The 20,098-nt window shown below is 53.9% G+C and overlaps 1 protein-coding gene across 5 annotated transcripts in view; it reads left to right on the forward strand.

The window, feature by feature from the left end:
- The window catches only part of LOC103658341 (SWI/SNF-related matrix-associated actin-dependent regulator of chromatin subfamily E member 1-like), a 28,075-nt gene extending 11,809 nt beyond the window's left edge, over nt 1-16,266 (forward strand). The window contains exons 5-11 of one of the 5 annotated variants that reach the window (XM_040625468.1): nt 155-281; nt 2,466-2,527; nt 5,606-5,714; nt 10,359-10,562; nt 11,409-11,500; nt 13,849-14,014; nt 16,090-16,266. In XM_040625468.1, the coding sequence (XP_040481402.1) occupies nt 155-281; nt 2,466-2,527; nt 5,606-5,714; nt 10,359-10,562; nt 11,409-11,500; nt 13,849-14,014; nt 16,090-16,094 (765 nt within the window). In that variant the 3' untranslated portion in view covers nt 16,095-16,266. The remainder of the gene's footprint in view (nt 1-154; nt 282-2,465; nt 2,528-5,605; nt 5,715-10,358; nt 10,563-11,408; nt 11,501-13,848; nt 14,015-16,089) is intronic. The other 4 variants (XM_040625465.1, XM_040625469.1, XM_040625467.1 and 1 more) reach the window with 4 other exon arrangements.
- The last annotated feature ends 3,832 nt before the right edge of the window (nt 16,267-20,098 follow it).

Genomic DNA, 20,098 nt, shown 5'->3' on the forward strand with positions numbered 1-20,098 from the left:
GCTGTAGGTAGTGAGGTCCCCATCCCAGGGGTGTGCAAGCAGAAGCTGGGTAGTAGCTTCTTGGGACCTTCCTAGAGAAGCCAAGGCAAATGGGATGAGAAGCCTCCCCCCACAGATCAGGAGAGTCTGAGAATCACTGCGCTCCTTCTTCCAGAGGTATGTTTACGAGGCGGACGAGGACAAGCAACGCTACCTCCGTGAGCTGCAGGCCTACCAGAGCTCCCAGGCGTACCGGGCCTTCCTGCGGAGGCAAGCGGCACCCGAGGCACACGCACTGTTGGGTGAGTGGGGCCGGGCCGGGTGGGGGGGGCTGGACTAGCTCTCCGTGACACTCTGGGATGTTTGACTGCAAGAAGCGGGTTTGGAAAGCCCTTGGGGCTAGTCCCGGCCCCACCCGGTGTTCGCACCAGTCACTTTCAATTTAAAGGCCACAACCTCCTATCTTTTGGAGATGAACCCTTTCTCCAATAGATGGATTGTGGTGGTCCCTGCCCAGCAAGACACCTGCCCTGGCTTTCTTCCCTCCTTCCACTCACCAGCCCCCTCCCCCACCAATGCTTCCTGGCATCACCACCCAAAAAACACCACTCACACCCAAATCCTTGCCTTGGGGTCCAGCTCTGGGGGTCCCAGCCAAAGGAAGAGAAGGGAGCTCCATTTACTGAGTGTCCACTCACCATGCCTTCACTGCAGAGGGCACCCCCCCCCATTCATCGTCTCTTCCTCCTCATTGGAAGTCATCACCAGTCTCCTCCCAGGGGCGTGTGCCCATGGGGCAGTGTTGGGAATCCTCACGGGCAGGAGTCCAGGAGCTCAGGTCTAGGGAGGTGAGCTCCTTACCAGTGGTTCGGGGTCCACCACCATCCATGGGGAGTGTTGTTCCCTGCGCTCTCCGTGGTCAGGGCTGAGCAGCGTCCCCAGGCCTTCCCCGCAGAGCCCATCGGTCCCCCGCACTGCTGCTTCTCACTCCCACCTGAGCTCTCTCCTCTGGTCAGGGTGTGGGCTCACGAGTCCAAGTGCCCGGTTCAGATCCCGGCTCTGCCACGTGCTGGTTCTGTGACTTAGCACAAACACTAAAGCAGTTGGTGCCTCACTGTCCTCATATGAAAATAGGGCTGTAATCGGTCCTTCTGAGCAGGGCTTGGTGCAGAGGACTTAAATCGTAGGGAGCTTCGTGCTTGGTGCCCGGCACGTGGCAAGAGTTCAGGAGGCATTCACACTGGGTCCCCCCTCTCTTGCTCTGCAGCAAAGGCACCCCGTCCCAGCTTCATCCAGAGCGGGGATTAGCAAACTGCTATAAAGGGTTAGACTGTAAATATTTTACATTTTGTGGGCCTTGTGGTCTCTGTCACAACCACTCAACTCTGTGGTTGAAGCAGGAAAGTGTGTATTGTGTGCCATAGATGGTGTGTATTGTGTGCCAATAAAACTTTATTTATAAAAATAAGCAGAAAACCAAGTTGGTCCCCAGGCCTCTCCACTCCGGCACATCGTACGTCCTGGGTTTCCACCTCACGTTTTTTTTTTTTTAAAGATTTTATTTATTTATTTGACAGAGATAGAGACAGCCAGCAAGAGAGGGAACACAAGCAGGGGGAGTGGGAGAGGAAGAAGCAGGCTCATAGCAGAGGAGCCTGATGTGGGGCTCGATCCCATAACGCCGGGATCATGCCCTGAGCCGAAGGCAGACGCTTAACCGCTGTGCCACCCAGGCGCCCCCTCCTCACGTTTGTTTTTAATCAAGCACTGGCAGATAACAAACCATCGATCTGAAAACCACTGATCTAGCCTGTAACTATGAGCAGACACGCTCAACCCCCTGAGTATAGTGGGGCCTCCAGTCCTCGTCACGAACGTCGGAGCTAAGAAAACTGTGTCCTGAGACCCTTGGCCAAGGGTCCACTGAGAGCAGCTGTCATTCCCTGCGGGTGTTTTCCTCCCCGAAGACGCCACTTGTCAGACTTAGCAGAGAATACCTCATCTTATTTAATCCTTCAGTCTCGCGGGAACCCCGCGGCCTGCTAACGGTTGTGGCTGTTCGGAGACTGTCCCCACACGAAAAGCTGCAACAAAGAAAGGCCATTCCAAGAGAGCGTGGTCTGTAAACAAATAAGCTACGTTACTGCCTGATGTAAACGTGGCAGTTGTTTAAAGCTTACCCTATAAAAATCTATTAATTACAATACATAATTTTCGTAACATCACCTAGAATCCACCATGCTAATCAAAAGAATGAACTCTTTTCATTTCTCCTTGTTTCTGGCTCATCGTTCCGTACCTGGCCAGGTGCTCCTTCATTGAAGTCAGGGTAGCCTCGCGGGTTTTAGGGGCGCTCAGACCTTAGTGGGAACTGAACGGCTGAAGCCAAGCACTGGTCCTGCAGCAGGAGCCTGGGGTCACTTCTTAGACTCAGGGTGATCACCCCTCCATCAGATGCTTTCTAACTGATGCCAGTTGTGTTCCAGCAGGACCAGGCGCACCAGGAAACAGGCTAGAGAGGGAGGGCCTTCCCTTCTCAGCGCTTGATGTAAGTATTTGTTTTCAGCGGTGGGGGGCGGGTAGTGGTTTATGAAACATTGCCTCATTGGGCACGGGAGACTGAAAAATGTTCATCCCCAAAGATATCGAGGTCCCAATCCCTGGGACCCGTGAATGTTACTTTACAGGCAAAGGGGTGGGTCTTTGGGGATGTGATGAAATTGAAATAAGGGCATGCTATAGCCACAGGTGGCCTTGTAGGAGGGAGACAGAAGAAAAGGCCACGTGACCACAGCAGCTGAGATAGAGGCGACGTGGCCATGAGGTGAGGGATGCCGTCGGCCACCAGAAGAGGCTGGAAGGGGCCAGGAAGCGGTTCTCGTCTAGAGCCTCCAGAGGGAGCATGGCCCGGCCAACACCTTCATTCTGGCCCAGCCAGGCTGATTTTGGACTTCTGGTCTCCAGGACTGTGGGAGAATGAGTTCTATTCCTCTAAGTCACCCAGCACGGTGACTGATGACAGCAGCCGCGGGAGACCGAACTATTTGGGCGCAGGATTTTCTGTCTTGCTGGAGTGTGGCTCCTACGTCAGTCTCTCGTGGAGGCCTTTACTTCTGTGTTCCTGGGGCACGTGGGCACTGAGCCCAGCTCTGTGGAGGCCGTGAGGGTGCAGAGGAGGGGAAAGCCGGTCCTACAGCTCCTGGCCAGGGGAGGCTGGCAAGTGCGAGACAGATCATTCCAGGAATCGGCTGTGATAGAGACAGGCCGGTGCTGAAGCCGCTGAGGCTGTCTAGGTGTGTTAAGGGCGGGTGGATCTGACTCCTCCTAATGAGGAGTCATAAGAATACATGGGAAACTTGCAGAAGGCATGCTGGGCAGGACAGAAGCGGACGGAAGTAAAGCTGGGGTGCTCTAGGCAGAGGGGACAGGACGGACAGAGACCCAGGGAAGGGAGGCCACGTCGGCATTCAGGGCGCCGAGGGCCGTTCAGGCTTCCTGGAGCGGACAGTGGGCACATGGGGACCAGGACAGGGCGGCCGTGCCTGGAGTCGCCGGACGGTACAAGCTTTGATGTAATTGGTAGGTGTTTCCCCTTTAAGCTTTAATTGACAAAGAAATATCTATTTCACTAGCAAACGAAGAATAACTGAAAATGAATTTTAAGGGGCAGCTACATGTGTTTGTGATGACATTTTCTGGAAGGCCACCCAAGAAACTCTCACCAGGGGGAGTAAAAACGGGATGGGGGGACTTTTCCCTTACACCTCCCTTTTTTTACTTTAAGCACGCATTCCTAATAACTTTCAAAGTTGTTTGTGTGCGCTACCTTTTATCATGACGATAAAATGATTTGAGGACTTACAGTGCCAAGGACTTCCTAAATCTGTCGTCTGCCTGAACGGTCAGCCCCTTGGGGCCCAGGTGGGGCTGCGGAGGCAGAAGCCCCTCCTCTGCCCTGTGCAGCCAGCTGCTCTCCCACTGACCCAGCCACCCCTCCCTGGAGCCTGCACAGGCCCCGCTGCCTACCTGTCAGGCCGTCCGTGACCTGGCATCCATCCCCTCTCCGGTCTCCTCTGCCTACACATGCCCACCTGCCCTGGAGGGCTGCCAGCTGCTGTGCCAGAGCCTTCCCTTTCTTCCTCACCCACCCTGTGACCTCAGACAAGCCCCTACTGTCCTCACGACACGCAGCTCAGAGTGCGACTATGAATGGATCCGAGCCAGTGACTCAGTGTCTCGTCCACAGAGTGAACTTCAGTAATTGTTCCAGTTGTCATGACCGATTGTATGATAAGGATGCATTTCTGCAAGCAAAAGGGAGAGTGCAGAACTTTGTGTTGTGGTGTACGTGCAGTTTGGACGTTTACTCTGATGTCTCGGCACCAGCCCCGGGGGGGCGGGCCTTTCTCGGAGGTGCTGCACCGCGGACCTCTCTCCCGTCCGTGAAGTTCCCTCCTGACTCAGGGCTCTCCAGCAGCCCTCCCCCATCTCTCTCTCTCGAGCTCCCAGGGCTCCCCCCCCGCCCACTGCCCTCTCCTAGCAGTCCTTCTGCTCATTTAGCAAGAAGTAGAGCAAAGTCTCACAGAGGTTGTGCAAGAAATCACACGACCTCTTCCAGGCCAGGGGCACATCTCCAGGCTGAAGGAGCTCCTCTCTGATAAGGGACAGAAGTCCTAGGAATCAGGGAGCAGCAGAATGTCCTGAGCCTCGTAGCTCCTGGTTGGCCTGGTATGAAGAACATCTGAAGTCTTCATCAGGAAGCGTCTCTTACGAAAGCTTAGGAAATGTTTACATCCCTGAACTAAGAAATGTAAGCAAATGCATACAGTTATATATGTTTCTTAGTTAATTAGGTTTTTCATTTAAACATAATATAGGTGCAGGGGCACCTGGGTGGTGTAGTCCGTTAAGCATCTCACTCTTGGTTTCAGCTCAGGTCGTGATCTCAGGGTCATGAGATTGAGCCCCACGGCAGGCTCCGTGCTCAGCAGGAAGTCTGCTTAGGACTCTCTTTCTCTCCCACTCTGCCTCTCTCCAAAATAAATAAATAACTATTTAAAAAGAATAATAATAATATGTGCATGGTAAAAACAAATGCAAACAGCACACAGAGGCTTCCAGGCACCAGCCCGCCTCTGCGTCCCAAGGCCTCCGCTCTACCCAGCTTCTAGCGCATCTTCCAGAAATATCCGTGGCTACATGCAAGCACCTGTGGGTTAGTGCATAGGTATTTTGATAAAAGGACCCATCTTTGTATTTGATCCTAGAGCTCATTTTGGTTTAGGATTTCAAAGTAAACTCTTTGCAAAGAAGCAGAACCCAGAGTTGGTTGTGCAGTTTCTCCAGCAACACTGCCAGTTACCAGAACTCCCCGCTGTTCCCTCTTGGCCCCATTCCTCGCGCTCCCCACTCAGTGACAGAGGTCTTGCGATGGCTTGAAATTCTCAGCTGGGCTTGGAGAGGCCTCAAATCGGCAAGTGGTTTCCCAGAGGGAAAGGGACGCACAGGACGCGCGGGACGCAGCCCAGCCTGTGGGTCATCAGGAAGCCCATCTGAGCCAAGTTTACGTTCAGAGACCGCGGGAACCCTGCGTTTCCGCCCGCCTCCGAAACGCTTCTGTCCACAGGGGGATGGAGGCAGCGACCTGTACTGCAGGACCTGCAGGCAGTTCTTCAGCTCCCTGCACAACAAGAAGGAGCACCTGCTGGGGAAACAGCACCTGCAGAACCTGACAGGTAACCCGCCGGCTGGCCGCCCTGCTTTCATCTGAATTTTAAGACTAGATCTAATCAAACACTCGTAAGATCATGTGTGTATTGGGAGCGGGTGGGGTCTTCCAGGGAACAGCTTAGGGAGTCGCCTCTTCATTCTTTTTATTCACTTTTTTGAGTGTAGTTGACCCACGATGTGACATTAGTTTCAGGCATGCGACCTAGTGATTCAACAAGTTGCAAGGTTGTGCTCCGCTCACAGGTGTGGCTACCACCTGTCACCGCTCAACGCTGTCACAGTGTCGTTGACTCTGTTCCTGGGCCGTGCGGTTTATTCCCATGTCGTCCTCATCCCGTACTAGAAGCCAGTACCTCCCCCTCCCCTTCGCCTGTTGCCCCCACCCCTCCCCTCTGGCAATCATCAGTGTTCTCTGTATTTATAGGTCTCATTCTGCTTTTTGTTTATTTCTTCATTTGGGTTTTTTTTAGATTGCACATATGAGCGAAGTCATATGGGATTTGTCTTTCTCTGGCTGACTTATTTCACTCAGCATAATACCCTCTAGTCCCATCCATGTTGTCATAAATGCCACAAACACGTAAACCCCACCCCTTCCCCATGCACCCTTCCGTGGATGGCCTCAGGCTGCTTCCGTGTCTCCGCTATTGTAAATAGTGCTGTGATAAACAGAGGGGGGGGTGTCTTTTTGAAGGAGTGTTTTCATTGTCCTTGGGATAAACACCCAGTAGTGGAATTACTGGATCATATGGTAGTTCTATTTTTAATTTTTTGAGGAACGTCCATACGGTTTTCCGAGTGGCTGGACCAGCTTGCATTCCCAACAGTGCACGGGGGTCCCCTTCTCTCCGCATCCTCGCCAACACCTGTTGTTTCTTGTGTTGTTGATGTCAGCCATTCTGACAGGTGTGCGGTGATCTTGTAGTTTGGGTTTGCATTTCCCTGATGCCGAGCGATACTGAGCATCCTTTCATGTGTCTGTTGGCCGTCTGTAGGTCCTCTCTGGAAAAATGTCTGTTCGGGTCCTCAGCCTGTTTTTTAATTGGGCAGTTTGTTGTTCTGGTGTTGAGCTGTATAAGGTCTTTACGTATTTTGGATATTAACCCTTTACAGGGTGGGTCATTGGCAAATATCTTCTCCCATTCGGTAGGTTGTCTTTTGCTTTATTGATGGTTTCCTTTGCTGCGTGATTTGGCTCTTCACTAACCTCAGGGCCTGGTTTCCATGTTCTCCCTGCCTGCAGCCTCCGTGGCCAAGTCAATGTTGGCTCCCTCCCTCCCTTCGCCCCTTCACCCAGGTCTTGCTCAGGTGTCACCTCCTGGAAGACGACCTCTGCTGGCCGTGTGCACAACTGTGCACCCCCTACCCCCCCTCCTCCCCAGCCTTCTTTCTCTCCATCTTGCATCTTCTAGCGGCCTCTTTGCCCTCTATGTTGTTTGCTGTCTCTCTCCAGGATATAAACCCCTTGTGTTTGAGGCTATTTCCCTTTCATTCACGGCGGTACCTCCCGGGCCTAGAACCACGCCCGGCACGCCCAGTAGGCTCTGCATGCCCGTTTGTGGAGTGAATGCAGGGATGCATGAATGAATATGTTCAACATATCACCTTTCAGCACTTACTCCTTCCTTCCTTACTGAGCCACATGCTAGGGACACAGAAAGAATGACACATGGGGCGCCTGGGTGGCTCAGTCATTAAGCGTCTGCCTTCGGCCCAGGGTGTGATCCCACGGTCCTGGGATTGAGCCCCGCATGGGGCTTCCTGTTCTGCTGGGAGCCTGCTTCCTCCTCTCCCACTCCCCCTGCTTGTGTTCCCTCTCTCGCTGGCTGTGTCTCTCCCGGTCAAATAAATAAATAAAATCTTAAAAAAAAAAAAAAAAAAGAATGACACGGAGCTCTGTCCCAGGGAAACTGAAGAATGTGGATTAATGCAACGTCCCATTAAGATGTCTTGCATTCAAGTGAAACGAGTCCCACAGCCCAGGGAGGCCCCACGATGATTAAACCACGTAGCATCGCAGGTGTGCTCTGGGGCTGGCAAAGACCCCCCAAGAATGAGAACAGCTCTGTCAAGTGCTGTAGTAAGGGGTGACATTTGTTTCCCTTTTCCACCATTCCTTCATGTTGTTAGAACTAGATCAGACCTAAGCCCCTAGTAGGCACCATGCTTGCTGAGTGGCCTGGAGCCAGTTACTTAACCTCTCTGTGCTTCCACTGCCTCATCTGTAAAGGAAAGATGAAATTGCCCACCCCTCAGGGCTCTTCTGAGGACCGACATCAGTGCCTTGTGCGGGCCTGGCACGGCCCAGATGCCACTTTCTCCACGACGTCTTCCCTGGTCCCGGACTTGGGCGGGGGCTTCCTGGGACCCCTGCAGGTCCACACATACCCTTGGCTGTGCAATGATCATCCCGTTGTTGTCACCACCCCACAACATACACGTGCACACGCATTGCTCTGCGCTCCTGGCGGGAAGATGAGTGTGGGTCAGGACTCATCTCTGGCCCCGAGTAGATGGTCAACACTGGATGAAGGCGTGCACAGACGTACGCAGGCCCACGTTAAGGCTGGGGTTTAAAAGGAGATAAACCGTTTCACTAATGTCTTGTTTAAGGTGAGTTATGGCAACGAAGATAGAAATGCATCTCCTTACCTGCATTGAGCGTAACCTGTGTGCTCCGATGCTCGGAGCTGTACTGGGTAAATTACCCGCTGAGGAGGGTTAAGGCTCATTTCAAAATCTATAAAATCGTGCGCTGGGGGACCATGAAGTTGTAGCTTCGAGTGGCTGTGATCGCTGTGACTCTCTGAGGGCCTCTGCAGTTCTTTAAAAGGAAACAGACATGGGCAAGCCTCACTCCGTCTTCCCTCTAAACTGCCTACAAATTCCACCTTGATGGTCGGGCTCTTGAGAGCTTTTCTGTTTCTGCTCGTATGGCTGCGATTTTGCTGGGAAGCGGGGCTTTGGGCAGCGCCATCTCTGAGTCTCTGAGGCTGGGTCCTGCGGGGGAAGGGGGGGTCTGCCCCGCTTCCCCTGGGGGCCCAGGACTCACCTGGCTTTGTTGTCCTGGGGTCCCCCGAGGGGCATTGAGCCCCGGGATCGCCTGGCCTCGTTGTCCCCACCCCGAAAGAACCTGAGCTGTCCTGTCCCCAGTCTCTGCTTCCACTCACGGAAGCCTTGTGGTGACAGAGTTCACATACCCTCAAGTTCACACTCTGATAGCGGTTCTTGGAATATTCGGATACATTCAACCATGACTACAATTAAGGTTAACATGTTTTCATCGCCCCAAAAAGAAGCCCTAGGCCCATTAGCAGCCACCCCACTCCCCAATCCCGGGCAAGCACAGAGGCGCCTTCTGTCCCCATAGGCAGGCATAGCTTTGTAACACTGGATGTTTGCTTTGCGTGGAGGGTCCACCAGGCTTCTCCACCCCGCTGACATCTTCAGGGGACAACGGCCAAGAGTCTGAGTATGAATCCCTGCTCTGCCGCTTGCTCCCTTTCAAGCCCTGGGCAAACCTCCACCTGTGGCCTTTGTCCACAGTGCAGAATGGGGACAGTGACTGAGGACCTCATGGGGCTGACGTAAGGGTTGGAGGAGGTGATCTTGGGGCAGCCTCTGCCCGCGCCAGCACACCCTGGGTGCCCCTGGCGCTGCGGGGAGCTCGGCCGCAGTGTGTCAGCGGCGCCCTGCCTCCCACCACCCCTGCCCGGCGACGCCTGTGTCTCCCCTCCGGCTGCCTTGTCCCCAATCCATGCACCCGTCTCTCTCCTGTTCATCCTTCCCGAGACCCTCAGAAAGGCAAGATTGGTGAGGATGTGGGGGAATTGTAGCCTCGATTTGCTCTTGGGGGAAACAGCCTCATGGTTCTTAGCACGTTATATGTCGAGTCTTCATATGACCCAGCAGACCCACCCCTGGGTGTGGACACCCAGCCAACTGAAAACGTATGTTCACATGACATTGTAAACGTGCATAACAGCCTTATTCATGCTAGCCCCAAAGTGGAAAGAACCCAGAAGTTCATCACCGGGTGAACGGACGCACAAAATGTGGGCCTGTGCCGTGGAATACTATTCAGCCCTGCAAAGGAATGAAGGACTGATGCATGGCACGGTGTGGGTGAACCTTGGAAACATGGTAAACTGAACAACTGGTCACAGAAGACCACATAGTGTCTGTTCCCAGGTATATGAAAGGCCCAGAACAGGGAAATCTATAGAGACAGGAAGCGGATTGGCTGTTGCCAGGGGCTGGGGGAGGGGAGAGCAAGTGGAGGGAGTGAGGGGAGGGGAGAGCAGGTCGGAGGGGGGCACCAGCTTCCTTTTTGGGGTGATAAGTATGTTCTGAACTTGACCATGGTGATGACTGCCCAAGTCTGAATATACTACAAACCCCTGGATTGAGTACTTTAAATGGGCAAATTGTGTGGTATGTGAGTTAGAGCTCAGCCAAGGACCCCTCCGCCAGGAGGCCCCCCTGCTGCCGCCCATCTGGCCCCTGGTCCGCTTATTTGTCTGTCTGCCTGGGGACTGGGACGGAGCAGGGGCGGCCTTGCTTGCATCTGGACACGGGCCAGGCCCAGAAATGCCACTCATTTTTGCTCATGGGGCTGCCCTTCGCCACGGGATTTCTTTGCTTTTTAGGGAAATTCGAAAAAGATTCCACCGAGTACTTAAAGCATCTGGAACCTCGGGAGAAGGAGGAATGTTGGAATTTGCACAAAGGGAACTTGGAGGAGGAAGCCGAGTGCCCCGATCCACTTCCACTAGGAGGCCTGTTTCCAGAGGAGCGTTTTGCTTCACTCAACTTGTGTTTCTTGCAAGAGTTTATCTTTAAACTTCTGAAAAGTAAGTCGTCAAGTTCAGCACTTTCCTGATGGCTTTGTGATCTGGGGTTTTATGATCCGTCAGAGTAACCGGCAATAAGGAGGTACGATATTCAGTGGAACAAAAAAATGCCATCCAGGAGAATAACAGTGAGTAGAAATAATAATCACATGGGAAATAACCCGTAACATCCACTGAGCCAGGCACGGGTCTAAGAACTTTAGACAAGTTACCTCTTTTAATTCTCATAAAAGTATTGCAAGGTTGGTAATAGTATCCTTTCCTTTTAAACAAAGGAAAGTGTGGGGCGCCTGGCTGGCTCAGTTGGAAGAGCATGCATCTCTTGATCTGGGGGTCATGAATTCGAGCCCCATGTTGGGTATAGAGATTACTAAAATAAATAGATAGATAGATTGATTGATGTTAAAATAAAATAAGGAAAGCGCAGCACAGAGAGGTTAAGTGACTTGCCCATGGCTGCACAGCTGGTTGATGGCTGAGCCGAGATTTAAACCCAGGCCATTGGGTTCCACGACCTGTGTTCCTCACAACTTCCTCACAACCTCAACTATGTGAAATTACATGTAAATCCACACAAAGGTTAACGGTGGTTGTCTCCAGCAGGCAAGAGGAGGGAATTATGTTTTACTTTATTCCTTTCTGTGTCTGCACATTTTGCCCCAATGGACAGAGATGTTCTTCCTATTATCAGAGATAGAGAGATCTCTGCTAGAAAGGATTTGGGGGATGACCTGCCCATCATGGGGCCTCAGCTGGTGCCTGCAGGGGGGTATAGTTCAAAGAGAAGGGGAGGTGTTTGATGGGAAAGAACAGGAAAGGATGGCCTTCTCGTACCCTTCCTCCCAGTCAAGGAATTCGAGCTCCAGGAGCTGAGGAAGACTCTAGAAAGAGCCCGAGTGGAGCAGGAGGACTTGCAGAGGCAGCTGGTAGAGTTCCAGGTGAGGCGCCCGGGGAGGGAAGCACCCACATCCCGGCTCCGTGGCCCCCTGCTCAACCAGGGCCCTGCGGTGCCGGGAAGCCAGGGATGAAGCCCACACGGTCTGCTAAACACCGCGTCACAAACCGCGGTGTCCATCGCCTGCACACCACCCAGGCGCGAGCGAGCGTCCGTCCGTGTTATGTGTCCTTACAAAGTGCAGTGTTCTGTCTGGATGTGAGGCCCAGGGATTGTGCCGCGGGCCTGCTCGTGCCGCGTGCTCGTTCCGCTCAGCGCTCTGTGGTCGCCACGTCGCCATGTGGCGTTTGGCCCGTTACTTCTCACTGGGGCGGTTGTCCCCATTCCCTCGTGGGGGCCCCCGGTGTGTCCCCGGCCCCTCCCGACTATGGCTGGGGCTGTGATGAGTGTCCCTGCGTGTGTCCGGTGGCGGCATCCATGATCTGGACTGCACGCCCCCAGGGAAAGACCCTCTCCCTGGGCAGGTTTGCATAAATTCAGGCCCTTGGGCGGCATCTATTTTAATGAAAGCTCGGAGAAGAGAACGGGGGGAAGCCATGCAGAAAATCACAGTTTTTAAATGTGTTATTTTATTCTGATTATAAAATTAACATATTCATGGAAGAAAATTGTGAAATTTCGGAAGAGTGTGTGAAGAACGTTTAAATCCAATCCTTCGAGAAACATCCTTAGCATGTCAGTGCGGCGGCCTCCAGGCTGCCTTCTGTGCGCTTCTCAGTCTGTCGATTCCTGTAGATGAAGAGAACTGTATTGTCCGTATGTCATCATGGATCTGTGTCTAGGTCTAGATAAATATGTCTCTCTCTGTGGAGGGAGGGAGGGAGAGAGGGAGGTAGAAGGAGAGACAGACAGACAGACTGACAGGAAAGATTGGGATGGGAGACCACAGTTTTGAGTCCTATGGTTTCCATTCTATGACATGGTGAGCCTTTGCATGTCTCCCTCCCTGTACTTTCACGAATCGCTCTCGTGACCGTACAGTTTCATCGGACGGAGGAACAGTAGTTGAGTCCCCGTTTCCCACTCGCTGGGCGCTTGGGTCACACCCAGGAATTCTGTCACAAATGACACCGTGCTGAACGTTCTGTCCATCTCTGCACTCATCCTCAGCGGCTCCCCTCGGGAGGGGTGCCTGCAAGTGCCATGGGCAGGGGATCGAGTCGGGCTCTGCCCTCAGCAGCTATGTGCTGAGGGAATGTCCCCAGTCCTTGGTCTTTCACATGTCAGCCGGAGGTCATGGCAGGTCTGCCCCCTTGGGTAGTCGTGAGCCATGAAATGCCCGACTCCATGTGAAGCTCCTGGAGGGCTCTCTGGCAGGGTACCTGGTGTCCGATGGTGTCACCGTCACACATCGCCCTCTGGGGGCTGTTCCCCTCATGCTCCCTCCAGCAGGCTCTTCACCCCAGACGTCTCTGCTCCCCAAAGTTCCGCTGCAATTCCTGGCTCCTTTGAGTGTAGTTCGTCCCCTTTCCTGAAGCTTGCTAAAAAATTCTGAAGAACGCTGAATGTTTAAAAAATAATAATAATAGTTACAACAGGAAAGAAAACACCTAGCTATCCAAAGCCGCCACAACATGACCCAGCAGCCTGGGCAGCAGGGAGGGTGCGCCATGGGGGGGTGGGGGCCTGCCCTTACTGTCCATGACCTGCGAGCAGGGTGGCTCACTGAGATCCCCAATCCACATCGCAGGGGAAGCCAGCCGTGCCCCCATGCTGGCGAGGCCCTGGCATTCAGACACCCTTTCTCTGTGGGTGGGAGCCCAGCCCTGCACGTGCACCTCACCCTGAGGCTGCGCCATGTCTTCCCTGGCCCGGGCCTGATTTCTGCTGTGGAGTCATGTGGCTGCGAGCCTGAAAGCAGCCAGCTCAGCAGTCCAGCGCCACCGGGCATCCGGGCCCCCCTGCCTGGCTGTGGGGCCGGGCCGGGCATTGACCCCTGGGAACCATGCTTCCCCAGCCTATAGAAGGAGCTAAGTGAGGCAGAATGGGCCCAGGGAGGGGGCGGGGTAGAAGGATTTTAATGGGGGGACTGTGTCTGTGGCTGGCTGGCCTGCTTCCAGGAGCCGTGGTGGTGGGGTGGGGAGATTGCCCTTCCTTGTTTAATTGTTGACTTAGGAGTTTACTTATTTACTTACCTATTTACTCATTTACTTGTTTTGTACTTTATTTCCTTATTTATTTACTTATTTACTTTTAATTTACTTACTTTTTTTTTTGTACTTTCCTATTCACTTATATGTATATTTATGTACTTCTTTATTCACTTTGTTGTCTATTTACTCCTTCACGTGCTCACGCATTCATGCCCTGGCGTGTCTTGCTCCTGCCGAGGGCTGGCCGGCCGTGAACACCCAGTACCCCTTTCAGAGCCAGCAGCAGAGGCTGGAGGTGGAGCTGGCGGGCCTGAAGACCTACGGCATCGTCCTGGAGAAGGAGTTTGAGAACCTGAACATGGTGCTGATGCTGTCCCACCTTGGCCTGCAGGTGATGGACACGGGTGAGCCCCTGTCTCAGGCAGTCCCTCCCCACTCCCCTGGCCCCACGCAGCCGTCTAGGTCCTCACCGGCCAGGAAAACCAAGGCCTTGGGGGATTCCTGGCCGCTCACCTAGTCACACCTGCATTCCCTCATTTCTTCACATAATGCATTTCCCCACGCGGCCAGCGCACCCGAGCTCTGTGCTGGGGGATGGGGGGTAGGTGATGGTGGAAATGAACATGGTGCTGATGACCCCAAATCTGGGCCCTGGGTTGGGCACCTCAGGGAGGAAGAGACCGAAAGACCCTGGCCTGAAGCACTGGTCAGGGAGACAGAGCCTGGGTTACTAGGCTGCTGGCGTGCCGTGTCCCGGAGGGGGCTGCCCTCCATGGACAGAGATCATGGGGTCAGGAGGGAGTCAATGCCTTATCTGTGGGACACGGGCTTCTAGAAGGGCCTGACAGAGGAAGAGGCACTTCAGCTGGGCTCAGGAAGCCAATCGCAAACCCCTTAGGCAGAGAAAGGGTCACAGGCACACTGGGCAGGAGGCCCCGTGTTTGCAGGGGCGGGGAGGTTTGGAAACGCAGGGTGAGGGGGCGAACACAGCAAGGAGATGGTTGTGTCCTCAGGTGGTAACGTATGGAGCACCTTTTTCTCTAAAGAAAAAATTCATGAGTACCATTTCATCGTGAGATACTTAAACATGACCATCTGTAGGAAATGTAACACGTGAACACTCCCCTTCGCTCTCTCCCAACCCCCATCAAATCCCTTCCGGGTCCTGGAGGTCGTGACTGTCAGCATCTTCGTGCGCCTCCATCCTTCCAGGTGTCTCTGTACACACCCATGGATGGGGTGATATTAAAAATTTTTTAAAACAGGAAGTCTTGGGGACACTGGCTGGCCATGACCTTGGCACGGGATTGCTAGATAGTTGGGGGGCCCTCAGGCAGTGGCTGTTTATCAACCAGTCTGGCGGTTTTCAGTATTTTCAGACCCGGTACGGCATGATGGGCCAGCCGCCAACACTGCCCAGACGAGACACAGGCTCGCCCGTCCGTGGCTTGTCCATCTCCCACTAATGGGACAGCCACGTGCATGTCGCTGTCAGGGTGCTGTTCTGTATGCGTCTGAGAGACCTCTCCCATCTGTACGTGTAGCTCCCCTTGTCTTAACCTCTGCGGGGCGTGGTGTCGCGACCCCAGCACACCGGTCCCCTGCGGATGCGCACTGAGGTAGGGATACCGGGGTTTCACCATCACTGTGAAGCTGGGAGTCCAGAACACACCACATCTGGGTACAGGGGCAGCGCTCCTGCTCTCTTCAATAGCAAAGCCTCAGCCCAAGGGCTCTGGCCCTGAGAGATGGGGAATAGGTCTTCCTGATTCAGAGGCTTGGAGACCCTCCCCTCCCCGCCCCTCCAAGCCCTTTATCCTGATTGAGAGCATTTGCCCTGGGATGACTTCCATGTGAATTTTTATGCTGACATAGGATAGCTGAGATTAAGGAGAGGCCACGGACTCAAGGGCTCCTCAGAAGAAAAGGATCATACAGGCTTGGGTGGGCATCGGATGTGGGTGGCAGATAGGAGGCGTGTTCTTTAACGTTCATAAAGCCTAAGTTCATAAAGCCACCCGCCCCAGCACCTTCTCTGCTCATGCCACGCTCTGCTCCCATGCCCTCCCCCGAAGACCACACACTCAGTTCGTTCTTAAGACATCTGAGCGTATCCCGCGTGCGAAGTGCTGGGCCTGGTGCCAGGAATCCAGGAATTAGAAGAGATATTTTATGACCTCACGGAGCTCGCAGGCTCAGAGGGGTGGCACGCGGGAAATAAACCCAGCCATTCCGGGATGAGCTCTAGTCCCAGACCTTCCTCCAGGGATGAGTTGGGGAGCAGGGACCCCCTCCTTCAAGACCCCATGTGTGTTCTCTGCCCCAGGCCCAGTGCGTAGTAGGACTCCAGGAGTATTTGAGGGGAGGTCAGGTGAATGGAGGGCAGCTGTGGTTTGTGCCGGCATCTGCAACAGCCCTTGGGCTCCATCACATTTCTGTGGCGGTACACTGCTCTGAACCCCCCCTTCCAACTCTGCAGCGTAGAGCGGTGCCCCTCCCCCGCACCGGCGCCAGGACCTCTCCCAGCGGCTCCCAGGTCAGCTTCCACGGAGGCACCTCTCTCCTCGGAAAAAGGACCGAAGATCCTGGGACTTACATACCGGACAGTGAGAATGGCTCTACTGACAGGAGAAAATAAACTGGGTGTGTATGTTTGTGCAACAGACTCGCTCTGTCTTTCTGCCCGGGTCGCGGCAGGGTCAGCGCTGTAAGTACTCCTCCCAGGGGGCTAAGAGTTGAGCAGCTTTGATTTGGGAAGATTTTGGTAGAGTGCTTCTGTCTTTCCACAGCTAAGCACCGCAGGGACTAGGGGCACCTCCCCCACCCCCGCTCTGGGAGCACACCCCCCTCCCTCCCTCCACAGGCTTTGGTTTCCTTGCTGCTTTGTTACAAGGACAATAATCACTGCCCATCACCCTCAGAGGATGGGGTGAAGATCAAGTCAGATGATCAGCTTGTCTGAGATTGGGCCCCCAGGGGGAAGACCCTGAGATCAGGATTTGCATGCAAATGGATTTTTGGGGAGGCTGGGGAGTAGGGAAGGGGAGACAGCCAGGAAAGATTGAGCTATTTGACCAAGAAGCCAGCGAGGGCAACTACAGGCTAAGCCCTGGGGAAACCCTGGGAGCCACTACAGGATGTGTACCTGAGAGCACCCCACCTGCTGGCCAGGGAGCTGGGGTATTTATCCACCCACTCCCTTCAACCATTGCTGGAGGGTGGTTTCTGGAGGGGTAATCCCCTGTCCTTCCGACCTGTGGGTGCGGCTGGCAAAGGGGGCACAGGAGACCAGAGAGCCTTGGGCTGGGAAATGCATGCTACAGATGGAAGGCTGGCCAGGGTGCCCCTTGGGGTGGCAAGAACAAGGGATGTGGGTGGGGCACCAACACTGTCTGTTGTGGGAAGGTCGTAAGGCTTTCTAGCCTATTAATGGATTTGCAGCCAGAAGATGGGGGTGAGGAGTCATGGTGATTTCCGCACACACAGGGTATAGACACCAGGGACTGGGTCTGGCTGCCTGCAGCAGAGACCCGACCACAGTGGCCTCACCACATAACAAAGCAGCAGGGGCTGGGACAGCAGCCACCAGGAGGGGTGCAGGCTCCAGCATGTGGCTCTTGTGTGTACATCCATTGCCCCCAAGGTAGCTCCCCAGCCTCCGGCATCGCTTCTGCTCTCCAGGCAGGATGGCAGCAAAGAAGAAGGACAAGACGCAGGGGACAGCTGGTCTGCCTCACTTTTAAAGAGCTTCCAGAGAGCCCTACTTTCTAGAAAGGGTTTCCAGAAAGCAACTCCCACTTACATCTCAGGGACCAAGATGGCAGCTTTTGAGCAAGAGGGCTGCAAGGGAGGCTGGGAAGTGTAGTTTCAGCTGAAAGCTGACTGCCCAGAGCGAAGCTTGGTTGGGTTAGGAAAAAGGGAGCAGAACAGAATAGGGAGGGCTGATGACAGTGTCTACCCCGGGGGACACGATTTCTATAGCAGGAAACCAGCTTCTTCTGATCCTGGGAAGGCCTGTACGCAGTTTGGCTGGAGTCCTTGCAAAGGAGCCCAGCGTCATTCTCCACTCAGCAGACATGGACGGTGTGTCTCTGAGCACATTTACTGCTAGACTCGGCGTCAGAGTGATAACCATACACTAGTTTTGTTGGCGGCCCACTCTGTACTTGGCACTTTGTACACATCATTTCATTTCCTGCATCCAACACCAGTGCAAGGTAGGTCTCATGAAGCTATTTACGCACGGAAAGAGAGAAGCCTGGTAATTTGAGGTCATCAGTGAGCAGGCCAGGTGTGGCTTTCCTTGTGACCATGTCCCATGGGAATCCAGCTCTTGACTCTGACCTTGGAGCCCGCAGGGCTGTCAGCCCCTTGGCACATGGACATCTTTCTCTTTCTAAACCAGCTCAGCCTCTCCCTCCCTATGGTTACCCCACCCCTGTTCATCCTGACCCCCCACTTACCAACAGCCCATGGTCATCGGCCTACTTCTTTCCCTCTGGTCAAGAGCTCCCCCAAACAGAGGCTGGCCCCGCGTGCACACTCAGCAAAACTTACTGAACAAGAACACCCAAATTCTCCAAATGAGACCGTAAGAGGATTGCCAGATTCAGCATATAAAAATACAGGACGCTACTTAAATCTGAACGCAGATAAACAGCAAATAACTTTCAGTATAAGTATATCCCATGCAATATTTGGGACATAGTGCTACTGAAATGTATTATGTATCTAAAATTCAAATGTAACTGGACGTCCTGAATTTTATCTGGCAAACCTAACGCGAGTGCCTCACCAGCCTGTAGTTCCGGCAGCTCGGCCCTTCATTTCATCACTGGGAAAACAGATGGATTCTCCCAGGACACACAGCAAATTGGTGGCAGTCCCTGAGCCCTCCCTGGCTGCCAGGGTCTGAGACTCCTACTTTCTCACAGAACAAACAGCCAAGGGAAGCAGGAGTGGCAGGTCCCAAGTGAGAAGGGGGTGGGCCCAGGGCTCGGGGAGGTGAGGGCGGGCCTCCTCAGGGGGCAGGTGGAAGGACTTACCTGTGGGTGCTGGGCAGGCTTGGTTCAGGCCTCGGCTCTACCTCTGAAAGCCCGCGGGACCTGGAGCCCACCTCCACTTACTGCGAGGGAGCTAGACTAGCTCAGACTTAATACTTGAAGTCTGGGGGCGCCTGGGTGGCTCAGTCATTAAGCGTCTGCCTTCGGCTCAGGTCATGATCTCAGGACGGGATCGAGCCCCGCATCAGGCTCCCTGCTCAGCGGGAAGCCTGCTTCTCCCTCTCCCACTCCCCCTGCTGGTGTTCCCTCTCTCGCTGTGTCTCTCTCTGTCCAAAAAATGGATAAAATCTTAAAAAAAGAAAAAAACATTATAGCTTTAAAAAAAATACTGGAAGTCTGAATGCCAAAAACATACCCACACCCAAATGTTCTCTCCACGTAGGATCCTCAGGGCTCTGAGCAAGGCACCTGCTCCCTGAGCCTCAGTGTTCTGATCTGTAAAACAGGGACATCAACGCCTGGCAGAGTTGTTACAAGAGTAAAAGCAGCTGTTTTGTAAAGCCCCCAGCACAGTGCCTGCACACTGGGGCTCTGTAGGGGTTCCAGATACGGTTGTTCCTATTGTTACATAGCTATGCCAGGACCCATGCTGGACATACAGTGATGAGGACCCCTTTATTGACCACCTGACAGGTGCTATGCATGTGCCCAGGCATGTTGCTTGTCTTCTTGTCCCCACATCCAAACCTCTTGAATGAAGCAATTCCATTCACTGTGCACCTGCAGCACCTCCACCCCCCACCCCACCCCCACCCCCACCCCACCCCCAAAATGTGATTCCCTACAGGTCTGGCTCTAGGCCCAGGCCTCCATGGGACCCACCCCAGGGAAACCAAATCACTTGGGGGGGGTGGGGCTTGGACTTTAGGAATGGGGGCCACACTTGGACAGTATGTCCAGGGTGCCCCCCCACACCTGGCCAGTGGAGCTGAAACATAGGAATCTGAGCAGGACTTGTATCCGAGGAGGCGCAGAAAGAAATGCAATTTACACAGATAGAACTAAAACTCAACCCCATGCAAAACAATAGTTGCCCTACTTCAGGGGTGCACTCTGACCCTCTGTCTTCTTTTCAGTTTCATGGTTTCAAACTGCCGGGCACAGCCCACCAAATTGTCAGGACTTCCTAATCAGTCACTGTCCACAGTTTATTTCTGTGATATTTCTCAGTCATCCTCACCCCGGCGCCCTGAAGTTTGGTTAGTGGCATGTATGGTTGGGAAGGTGGGAGTTCCAACCCAGAAGTCTGTCCTCTCTTCATGCTGGAGGCAAGAAGCCAGGGCTGATCCTCTGGCTCTGCCTCCCTGCGGGGACTCACTGGGGCTAGACACGAATGCTCCTGAGAGCTGGAGGTGCTGCTCATACTCTCGCTGCGAGGGGAGGATTCAACAGCCCAGCTCCAGAGCCGGACGTCTGGTGTCCGGA

The sequence above is a fragment of the Ursus maritimus genome, unplaced genomic scaffold (assembly GCF_017311325.1).
Source record: "Ursus maritimus isolate PB19 unplaced genomic scaffold, ASM1731132v1 scaffold_8, whole genome shotgun sequence".
Classification (NCBI taxonomy): Eukaryota; Metazoa; Chordata; class Mammalia; order Carnivora; family Ursidae; genus Ursus; species Ursus maritimus.